This window comes from Heloderma suspectum, chromosome Z (genome assembly GCF_057233095.1).
Source record: "Heloderma suspectum isolate Gila_16-S chromosome Z, 16-S_ref, whole genome shotgun sequence".
NCBI lineage: Eukaryota > Metazoa > Chordata > Lepidosauria > Squamata > Helodermatidae > Heloderma > Heloderma suspectum.
The window spans coordinates 19,983,485-19,994,858 of record NC_139476.1 but is presented as its reverse complement, the minus strand read 5'-3'; the positions used below and the strand labels follow the sequence as shown (position 1 = coordinate 19,994,858).

Genomic DNA, 11,374 nt, shown 5'->3' with positions numbered 1-11,374 from the left:
TTGATGGCCACGTATCCTCGGGTCTTGCTCGTGGGTTCATAGAATCAGAGGAGAGCAGGGTGGGAAGGGGCCTGTGAGACCCTCGAGTCCAAGGCTCTGCTCAACGCAGGAGTCCAAGTCAGAGCATCCCTACACAATCATAGAAAAGTAGGGTTGGAAGGGGCCTGTGAGACCATCAAGTCCAACCCCCCACTCAATGCAGGAATCCAAGTCAGAGGGTCCCTACAGAATCATAGGGTTGTAGGATTGGAAGGAGCCTTTAAGACTCTCAAGTCCAACCCCCTGCTCAACGCAGGAGTCCAAGTCAGAGCATCCCTATAGAATCATAGAATGGCAGGGTTGTAAGGGCCCGGTACGACCATCTAGTCCAGCCCCATGCTGAATGCAGGACTCCAAGTCTGAGCATCTCTATAGAATCATAGGATAGTAGGGTTGGAAGGGGCCTGTCAGACCATCCAGCCCAACCCCCTGTCAGACCCGCCCAGAGTGTTTCGGCTATGGGGCAGCGCAGAAATATAATAAACGCACTAACGGAGTAATTGTGTTGCTTCCGACGGGGTGCAACGAGGACTCGTTTTTGCAGGCCGGCGTTTGCCATGCGCCTCCCCTGAGAAGAACCCTGGGCAGGACTCCGGGCGGGGCTGGAGGGGTGTGGAGTGAGCCCCCCGCTGTGTGTATGAGGTGCCCCAACTTTGAGGAAAGACACTCGGAGGGACCCTCGCCATCGTGAAACGTCTCAAATTTAATGTACAAAACCCAGAAAGGCCGAGAAAGACACACACCAAAGCGGCTCAGCTTCCGAACAGCGTCAAGGCAGCGGTCAAAAACGTATATAAAGTGAGTATATGAAACGCAGATAAAGTAGATAAAGCCCGAAAGAGGCTTTAAAAATAAGTCAGCGTCGAACGGCGGCGAGTCAGGAAAGAGGTCCAAAAGGTGGGGGAACCGTCCTGCTTCGGAAAGTCCGTGCCTCAGACACTCCTGGAATGCAGTCTCACTCTCGGTTGACCCGCACACCGGGCCAAGCCCCGAGATCGAATCCGAGCCGAGCGCGCACCCCAAAGGACTTCCTTCTCCAGTGGCTTTGGGTTATTGCCATGGGCCCATTTTCTGCTGCTCCAGCACACCCACAGCTTCTCCTTGGAAGTTCTGCGGGGGGACACAGCACCCCTCGAAAAGAAAGCCTGGTTGCCCCCGCCTGCAAACGGACGAGGGCCTTGAGTGTTTGAACACAGCAGGCTGAACATGAGGTGTCCCGTGCAACGGCTTCCGTCGCCCCGCTCCTTTGTCCCCGCCCCAAATGCACCTGCTCTAAACAGCTCCCCCACGTCTCCATTTGTGGTTTCGAAATGGACAGCTCCCAGTTACAGGGGGAAGCGGTGGGAGGACTTACGCGTGCCCCCGTTTCTGCCGACGACCCCACCGACCCACAGTCTTCTTTCGGATCGGGGCAGCACCGCTTCCTGGGGAAGTCCCCTCCCGCCCCTCGTCCCGGGCCAGTCTTCAAAGAGAAACCAAACTGGGGGGCTCGGAAATGTCAGAAGGGCAGGGGACAGCGCGGAGTCACGAAGGCAGGCGTCCTCCCCGGAGGCGCTCAGCCGGCTTCCTCCTGCGAGGCAACCCTGGCATCCCAGTGTCCGAGAGGAGCAGGCCAGACGGGCTCTGCAGCTTTGATGGGAGGGGCGGGATGTGTGAACCCCCCCGCAAGTCTACGGGGCAGAGCAGGGCCCCAGGCCTGAGGGCGGTGCACAGGCATGCGCATCGGTCATCATGCGCCTCTTCTGGGTCTCCCCATCCGTCGTCGCCAGTCCAGCCGGACGAGCTCCCCCAGCTCTGGACCGCACCCCCTCCGTCGCTCCCAGGGATGGAGGCCTGTCCTCCGCCCTGGGCACCCGGCCGGCCTCTTCGGCCCCCAAAAGGGTCTCCATTCTGACCTTGATCCCGAGCCAGGCCACGCCTCCTTCAGCAGGTCATGCAGCGTGGGCGGACCCTGCTGTCGGAGGGAGGGTTGGGGTCCACCTGGGGGGCAAGGGGGCAACAAGTTAGAGGAAGCGCCGCGCCCACACACGACAAAGCAGACCACCCAGGAGCCACCCCCCAGCCTGTTGCCCTCCAGGTGGGGGGGACTACAACTCCCAGTGTCCCCCAGCTGCAGGGCGACAGGCTGGGGGAAGGCTGCATCACGGAATGGCTGTTCCCTTGCGCATCCTCCCCCCCCCTGCTGGAGCGGCGTGCTTGCGCATCGCCCGGCACTCACCTCCGAGTAGAGAGGAGGCGGCCGGAAGCGGAATTCCTGGATGTAGGCAATGAAGGGCCCCTCGAGGAGGCCGGAGGGGGCGCCCTGACGGGGCGGCGACAGGTGCTCAGGGTGCGCCTCGCCTGACACAACAGAGAAGTAGTCCGGGGGGGCTACGAGGAGAAACAGGGGGTGGTCAGCTGAGAGTGTCGCATGCGAGAGCAGGGCCGCCCCCCCGAGAGCAGCGTCCGAAGCAGGACCGAGCCCCGACTGAACACGCGTGGGCGCTCTGGGGGCTGGGGCGACAGCCGCGTTTCTACTCCTGGCTGGGCGCAGGCTCGGAGCCGCGCCTGCTCGGTGCTCGGAACCGGGGCAGGCCGTGCCCTCCGCCCCACGAGGCGGCTCACCCTCAGGCTGCTCGGGGACACCCATCTGGAGCCAATCCAGGCTGGCGCTGCCCTGGCTGCTGATGCTCGAGGTGCGGCTGCCAAAGGGGTGCAGGGGGATGGTCCCGATCACCAGTGGCAGCTCCAGGAGCAGTTTCGACGCCCCAGGGATGTCCACGCACACCTGCCGGAAGAGAAGTGCGGGATGGCCGGGGCTATTCTGCTGCCCCATGGAGACGCCGCCTTTCTTTTGCACGCAGCGACGGGCACCAGAACTCGGGCCTCTCAACCTCGGCGTCTCCGGAAGGGGGCAGGGTGCCAGCCTCCGCAGGCCGGATGAGGCCCGCCGGCAAAAGGTTGCCCACCCGCGTTGTGAGCTCGCGTCCCCCTGCGGCCGGGAAGTGGGCCACGCGGCTCCGGGCCAGGCCCGGGCTCTCGGCCGGCCCTACCTCACCGGGCTGTTGTGAGAATAACATGGAGCCTACCCTACCTCACCGGACTGTTGTGAGGATAGAATGGAGAGGCTGACGGCCATGCAGGCCGCAAGAGGGGGGATGGAAACGTAGCAATCGCTCCGAGAGATACACGTGGACGGCTTTAAAAGGGGGCTAGGCACATTCGCGGGGGATCAAGTCTTGCTGTGCGACTAGTCCTCATGGCTCCGTGTGGCCTCCAGCCCCAAAGACCGGGGAACAGAATGAGGCGGCGCTGTGGCACTCGCTGCCCATTAGGGCAGCTGGCCGGCCACTAGGCAGGGCTTTGGTCCGACCTGGGGGGGCTATTCGGGCGGGCCGAGCAATTGGGGGTCCACTCTCACCTTGAGCGCGTACTCCACGTGGAGGATGCGGCACTGCAGGATGGAGGGGCCCACGGGGGGGATCTTGAGGGCCCGGCCGTGCCACACCTCCCTCTTCCCCGCCGCAATGGCGTCCCCCGCGATGCTGGCCACGACGGCCCGCTTCTGCTTCCGGGCGCCCCGGGCGACGAAGGTCTGCGTCTGGATGATGGCGGCCTTGGGCGCCACGGCGCGGCTGGTGCAGTTGTCGATCTCCGCAAAGATAGGGATGACCTCGCCTGCCAGGGGAAGCGGGGGGGGGGGGGAGAAGTGCGTCAGAGGAGGCGCCCTGCCAGCGCGGGGGCCCTGCACGGCCCCGCCTGGCGCGCCCCGCTCTGCCCCTGCCCTGAGCCTGGAACGCGGGAGGGAGACAGCCCCCCCCAGGTATTTCGACAGCCCCCCCCAGGTATTTCGACAGCCCGTTTAAAAAAAAAGACAGGGCTGGGGCCACAGGTGACAAGAGAAGCTGCCCCTCTGCCCTGGACCTGTGCTCAGAGGGCGCCCCATAGGTTACCTGGGGTGTAGCCTTTCCGATCAATCTTGGCGGAGACGGAGACCTGCCCACGGCTGCAGTACCAGGCACGGGCCAGTTTCTCCTTGGCGCCAGCCTGAGGAGCCTGTTGGGAGAAAGTGAGAGACGCTCAGTGGACGGAGCAGGCGCTTTCATTTCCGTTCTTCCGGGGAAGGAGGGGGCAGGTGGAGAGGGGAGAGGATCCCTGATCCACGCGCAACAGGAGCGGCAAATCCGAGCTGGGCGTTTGAGGAGCGGACGCATGACCGACCTGCGGAACTCCCTGGTGCAGGACGCTGCGATGTCAACCCCGGTTCTGCCTTTCTAAAGGTCCAAACTGGGCACCTGATCATCTACCTGCTCCTGGATCCCCGCATGCCCAGGGGTGAAGCTGGTGGCGACTGGGTCCCCTGGGCGGCCCACCAGCCATGGTAGCCAGAAGTGCAGGCCGGAAATAAGTAGCCTGCCAGGACAGAACCCCCTAGAGACAGCTCCCCGCCCTGGCGCCCTCCAGATGTGGGTCGCAGCTCCAGGGCTGGGAAGGATGGGCGCTGCAGCCCGCCACAGCTTGGGGAAGGCCTTTGACGCCCACCCAGCCAGGCAGCCCCGGTCGCCCCCGCCCGGGTCGCTCACCAGCAGAGCTGGCGTGTTGATGTCGATGGGCTCGATGACGGTGAATTCCTTCTTGGCGCGCTTGACGGAGCTCCAGGGCCGGTGCAGCTTGGCCTTGACCCAGTACCGGACGCTGCCGTGTTTCCCCTCGAAGGAGGTGGCCAGGGTGCTGCGACGGAGGAAGCGGGGGTCACGGCCCGGCCTGGGCAGCAGCTGCCCCCCTCCTGCCCAGGACCCCCCCTCCCCGCCTCTGGAAGCGAGGGGCCGCGCAGACTTACTCGGGCAGCTGGAACGTGAAGGGGAACTCGTGCCGGCCGGCCGGAAGCACGGTGACGCCCCCGTTGTCTGTGGGGAGCAGAAAGACAGGGGCAAAAGTGAGAAGGGGGTTCGGGGGGCTTTAGAAACGTTTTCAGCGCAGGATTTTATCGTTTTGGGCTGTTTTTATTCTCAGCCGTCGCCCAGAGCAAATGGGCGACCAGCCCGAGGGGCGATTAATAAATCTAATCAATGCAATTAATGAATAAATAAACAGCGGCCCTTTGCATTGCTCTTTGGTCCTCTCAAAGTCCTGGTGGGCTGCCGTGCAGAAGCCAAGCGGCGGAAATGCAGCGCACGCCACAGCCCCGGGGGCCTGTGACCGAAGGCTTTTCGGGCGGCACGAGCCGGGGGCAGGCTTTCAGGGAGACGCATCAATGCATTCCTGCATGGAGCGGGGGGCTGGACCCGAGGGTCTTACAGGCCCCCTCCAGCCCTGCTATGCTATGATTCTATAGGGACGCTCTAACTTGGAGTCCGGCATTGAGCAGAGGGTTGGACTAGATGGCCTTGTAGGCCCCTAGCAGTCCTACTATTCTATGATTCTATAGGGGTGCTTGACTTGGAGTCCTGCATCGAGCAGAGGCTGGACTAGATGGCCTTACAAGCCCCTTCCAAGCCCACTTTTCTATGATTCTATGGGGATGCTTGACTTGGAGTCCTGCACGGAGCAGGGGGTTGGACCGGATGGCCTTACAAGCCCCTTCCAACCCTACTATTCGATGATTCTGTAGGGTTGCTCTGAGTTGGAGTCCTGCGTTGAGCAGGGGGTTGGACTCGACGGCCTCACAAGCCCCTTCCAACCCTACGAAGCCACGATTCTCTCCAGCTGCGCCCACTCGGCTCCGGCCTGGCGCCTGGGCAGAGGGGCGCCGGCCGGGAGAGACGGGCCCACCCCCGGGGCGTCGGAGCGCGAGAGAGACGGGCTGCAAGCGGGCGAGAGCGAGAGGGGCCACCGCAGGGGAGACCCTCTGCGCGCGCTCAGAGGCCAGCGGCGGAAACCGGCCCCCCGCCCGCCCCCGGGCCCCTACCTACCCGGCGGGGCGAGGAGGGTCTCCCGGTGGCTGAGGAAGTCCACCTGGTCGCTGTAGCTCTGCGTGTAGGCGGTGCTGGAGCCGGCCGAGCGCGACTCGCTCCAGTGGACCTTGGCGCAGCCGAGCGCGCGGAGCTGCAGCGCGCCCAGGCGCGCCTCGCCGGACAGTTCCAGCACCACCCGGCCGGCCACGCTCTCGCCCGAGCTGAAGACGGGCGGCGCGGCCAGCTCGGGGCAGTCGAGCAGCACGGCGAAGCGCTTGAGCCGGTCGAAGAGCATGGCGGGCCGGCGGCGGAGGCTGGCGACTGGGGAGAGTCCGCGCAGGGAGGCGGCGGCGGCTGCCCGACGGAGGCTGTCGACTGGGGAGAGTCCGCGCAGGGAGGCGGCGGCGGCCGCCCGACGGAGGCGGGCGACTGGGGAGAGTCCGGCCGCCGCGGATGACCGACGGGAGCAGGACACTGGGGCGAGCCGCGGGCTCGGGGCGCTGTGGAGCGGGGGCGCCGGCGCGGCGCGCTTCATAGGGCAGCGCCCTCCCGGCCGCGCCCCCCGAGGTCGGGCAGCCTATCCGCGCGGAGGGGGCGGGGAAGGGGCGGGAGCAGCCCGGGGAAAACAAGCCCCCCGGTCGGGCGGGGAGATCGCGGCCGAGATAAACTTTCCTCCCCTGGGCAGAGGGAGACGGGCTGACCCCGCCTGGACGGAAGCGGGGGCAGGCTTCCCGAGGGACTGCGCCGCCCATCATCCCCAGCCGGCCCTGGGGCTCCGCGGAGGCTGCAGGCCCGTCGCTGCAGATGGGGCCTTCGGACGGCCCGGACCAGGTGTCCATCGTCCGCAACTGGCCTCCAGATTGGCCGTGGCTCCCATCATTCCCGGCGGGCCCCCGCGTTTCCAGAGGGGTCGGGCCGCAAGTCCCGTCGCCCCCAGGGAGGCTGGGCTGCCGCACCCCTCTTGGACGATCCAAACGCCTCCTCTCATGGGGTTAATCTTCCAGGTGCCACAAGACTTTTCGACAATACAAACTTCTCTTATCATTGGGTAAGTCTTTCAGGTACTACAGGACTCTTCGAGGATCGAAACTACTCTTCTCATTGGGTTAGTCTTTCAGATGCCACAGGATTCTTGGACGATACAAATGTCTCTTCCAATCGGGTTAATCTTTCAGGTGCCAGAGGACTCTTTGATGATCCAAACCACTCTTCTAATCGGGTTAGTCTGTCAGGTACCACAAGACTCTTGTCGATGATACAAATGTCTTTTCTACTTGGGAGAGTATTTCAGGTGCCACAAGACTATTGGACCATCCAAACGTCGCTTCTCATCAGGTTAGTCTTTCAGGTGCCACAAGACCCTTGGACGATACAAACATGTCTTCTAATTGGGTGAGTGTTTTAGGTCCCACAGGACTCTTGGACGATACAAACGCCTCTTCTAATAGGGTTAATCTTTCAGGTGCCACAAGACCCTTGGACGATACAAACATGTCTTCTAATTGGGTGAGTGTTTTAGGTCCCACAGGACTCTTGGACGATACAAACGCCTCTTCTAATAGGGTTAATCTTTCAGGTGCCACAAGACCCTTGGACAATACAAACATGTCTTCTAATTGGGTTAGTTTTTCAGGTGCCACAAGACTCTTGGATGATACAAATGTCTCTTCTAATCTGGTTAATCTTCCAGGTGCCACAGGACTCTTGGACCATCCAAACATCGCTTCTCATCAAGGTACTCTTTCAGGTGCCACAGGACTGTTAAACGATACAAACGTCTCTTCCAGTCGGGTTAATCTTTCAGGTGCCAGAGGACTCTTTGTATAATCCAAAACCGCTCTTCTAATCGGGTTAGTCTTTCAGGTGACACAAGACTCTTGGATGATACAAATGTCTCTTCTAATCGGGTTAATCTTCCAGGTGCCACAAGACTATTGGACCATCCAAACGTCGCTTCTCATCAGGTTAGCCTTTTAGGTGCCACAGGACTCTTAGACAATACAAACATCTCTTCTAATCGGATAAATCTTTCAGGTGCCAGAGGACTCTGATAATCCAAAACGCTCTTCTCATCGGGTTAGTCTTTCAGGTGCCACAAGACCCTTGGACAATGCAAACATGTCTTCTAATTGGGTTAGTTTTTCAAATGCCTCAAGACTCTTGGATGATACAAACGTCTCTTCTAATCGGGTTAGTCTTTCAGGTGCCAAAAGTCTCTTCGATGATATAAACGTGTCTTCTAATTGGGAGAGTCTTTCAGGTGCCACAAGACTCTTTGATGATACAAATGTCTCTTCCAATCGGGTTAATCTTCCAGGTGCCACAAGACCCTTGGACGACACAAACATGTCTTCTAATTGGGTTAGTTTTTCAGATGCCACAAGACTCTTGGATGATACAAATGTCTCTTCTAATCGGGTTAATCTTCCAGCTGCCACAGGACTCTTAGACAATGCAAACGTCTCTTCTAATTGGGTTAATCTTTCAGGTGCCACAGGACTCTTGGACGATACAAAACTCTCTTCTATTTGGGTTAGTCTTTGAGGTGCCACCAGACTCTTGGACGATCCAAATGTCACTTCTCATTGGGTTAGTCCTTCAGGTGCCACAAGACTCTTGGACGATAAAAACTTCTCTTCTAATGGGGTTAATCCTCCAGGTGCCACAGCACTCTTGGACCATCCAAACGTCGCTTCTCATCAGGTTAACCTTCCAGGTGCCACAGGACTCTTGGACGATCCAAAACTCTCTTTTAATGTGGCTAATATTTCAGGTGCCACAAAACTCTTCGAAGATCGAAACTTCTCTTCTAATCGGGTTAGTCTTTCAGGTGCCACAGGACTCTTGGATGATGCAAATGTCTCTTCTCATCGGGTTAGTCTTGCAGGTGCCACAAGACCCTTCGATGATACAAACGTCTCTTCTACTTGGGAGAGTCTTTCAGGTGACACAAGACTCTTGGATTATCCAAAACTCTCTTCTAATCGGGTTAGTCTTTCAGGCCCCACAAAACTATTGGACAATTCAAACAACGCTTCTCATCGGGTTAGTCTTTCAGGTGCCACAAGACTCTTGGACAATCCAAATGTCACTTTTCATCGGGTTAGTCTTTCAGGTGACACAACACTCTTGGACGATACAAACGTCTCTTCTAATCGGGTTAATCTTCCAGTTGCCACAGGACTCTTAGACGATCGAAACGTCTCTTCTAATAGGGTTAGTCTTTCAGGTGCCACAGGACTTTTGGGTGATACAAATGTCTCTTCTAATCGGGTTAATCTTCCAGGTGCCACAGGACTCTTAGACAATACAAACGTCTCTTCTAATCAGGTTAATCTTTCAGGTGCCACAGGACTCTTGGACGATCCAAAACTCTCTTCTACTTGGGTTAGTCTTTGAGGTGCCACAAGACTCTTGGATGATCCAAATGTCTCTTCTCATCGGGTTAGTCTTTCAGGTGCCACAAGACTCTTGGATGATACAAACGTCTCTTCTACTTGGGAGAGTCTTTCAGGTGACACAAGACCCTTGGATAATCCAAAACGCTCTTCTAATCGGGTTAGTCTTTCAGGCGCCACAAGACTATTGGACGATCCAAACGACGCTTCTCATCGGGTTAGTCTTTCAGGTGCCACAAGACTCTTGGATGATACAAACGTCTCTTCTACTTGGGAGAGTCTTTCAGGTGACACAAGACTCTTGGATAATCCAAAACGCTCTTCTAATCGGGTTAGTCTTTCAGGGGCCACAAGACTATTGGACGATCCAAATGACACTTCTCATCGGGTTAGTCTTTCAGGTGCCACAAGACTCTGGGACGATACAAACGTCTCTTCTAATTGGGTTAGTTTTTCAAGTGCCACAGGACTCTTGGATGATACAAATGTCTCTTCTAATCGGGTTAATCTTCCAGGTGCCACAGGACTCTTGGAAGATACAGACATCGCTTCTAATCGGGTTAGTCTTTCAGGTGCCACAGGACTCTTGGACGATACAAAAGTCTCTTCTAATGTGGCTTATCTTTCAGGTGCCACAAGACTCTTGGACAATACAAACTTCTCTTCTCATTGGGTAAGTCTTTCATGTACCACAGGACTCTTGGAAGATACAAACGTCGCTTCTCATCGGGTTAGTCTTTCAGGTGCCACAGGACTCTTCGACGATCGAAACGTCTCTTCTAATCGGGTTAGTCTTTGAGGTGCCACAAGACTCTTGGATGATACAAATGTCTCTTCGAATCGGGTTAATTTTCCAGGTGCCACTGGACTCTTAGACAATACAAACGTCTCTTCTGATCGGGTTAGTCTTTCAGGACCCACAGGACTCTTGGATGTTCCAAAACTCTCTTCTATTCGGGTTAGTCTTTGAGGTGCCACAAGACTCTTGGACGATCCAAATGTCACTTTTCATCGGGTTAGTCTTTCAGGTGACACAACACCCTTGGATGATACAAATGTCTCTTCTAATCGGGTTAATCTTTCAGGTGCCACAGGACTCTTGGAAGATACAAATGTCGATTCTCATCGGGTTAGTCTTTCAGGTGCCATAAGAAACTTGGACGATCCAAATGTTGCTTCTCATCAGGTTAGTCTTTCAGGTGCCACAGGACCCTTGGACAATACAAACGTCTCTTCTAAATGGGTGAGTCTTTCGGGTGCCACAGGACTATTGGACGATCCAAACACCTCTTCTGATGGGGTTAATCTTTCAGGTGCCAAAAGCCTCTTTGATGATACAAACGTGTCTTGTAATTGGGGGTGTCTTTCAAGTGCCACAAGACCCTTGGGCGATACAAACTTGTATTCAAATTGGGTTAGTTTTTCAGATGCCACAAGACTCTTGGATGAGACAAACATGTCTTCCTATTGAGTTAGCTTTTCAGGTGCCACAAGACACTTGGACGATAAAAACGTCTCTTCTAATGGGGCTAAGCATTCAGGTGCCACAAGACTCTTGGATGTTACAAACATGTCTTCTAATTGGATGAGTCTTTTAGGTGCCACAGAACTCTTGGACCATCCAAACGTCGCTTCTCATCGGGTTAACCTTCCAGGTGCCACTGGACTTTTGGACAATCGAAAACTCTCTACTAATGTGGCTAATATTTCAGGTGCCACAAGACTCTTCGAAGATCGAAACTTCTGTTCTAATCGGGTTAGTCTTTCAGGTGCCACAGGACTCTTGGATGATCCAAATGTCACTTTTCATTGGGTTAGTCTTTCAGGTGACACAACAGTCTTGGATGATGCAAATGTCTCTTCTACTTGGGAGAGTCTTTCAGGTGGCACAAGACTCTTGGATTAAAGAAACGTCTCTTCTAATCAGGTTAATCTTCTAGGTGCCACAAGACCATCCAAACGTCGATTCTCATCAGGTTAGTCTTTCAGGTGCCGCAAGACTCTTGGACGATACAAACATGTCTTCTAATTCAGTGAGTCTTTTAGGTGTCACAGGACTCTTGG

The 11,374-nt window shown here is 57.0% G+C and overlaps 1 protein-coding gene across 1 annotated transcript; it reads right to left on the bottom strand.

Moving 5' to 3' along the window:
- Window positions 1–720: 720 nt before the first annotated feature.
- Window positions 721–6,474, bottom strand: ARRDC2 (arrestin domain containing 2). The gene is made up of 8 exons (XM_084826222.1): window positions 5,931–6,474; window positions 4,859–4,925; window positions 4,602–4,749; window positions 3,972–4,074; window positions 3,440–3,696; window positions 2,644–2,806; window positions 2,258–2,409; window positions 721–2,019 (listed from the first exon to the last, which is right to left on the bottom strand). Exons 1-8 carry the CDS (start codon window positions 6,445–6,447, stop codon window positions 1,963–1,965), a joined length of 1,464 nt encoding a protein of 487 aa, XP_084682348.1. The 5' UTR covers window positions 6,448–6,474; the 3' UTR covers window positions 721–1,962.
- Window positions 6,475–11,374: the final 4,900 nt, after the last annotated feature.

Bases quoted from the DNA above. Each gene is read 5' to 3' on its own strand.
- ARRDC2 (XM_084826222.1), bottom strand. From the start codon at position 6,447: ATGAAGCGCGCCGCGCCGGCGCCCCCGCTCCACAGCGCCCCGAGCCCG. The intron at 4,075-4,601 runs GTGAGCGACCCG...TTCTCCCAACAG, and splicing joins TCAACACGCCAGCTCTGCTG to GCTCCTCAGGCTGGCGCCAA. The intron at 2,020-2,257 runs GTGAGTGCCGGG...CTTGCCCCCCAG, and splicing joins CGCCTCCTCTCTACTCGGAG to GTGGACCCCAACCCTCCCTC.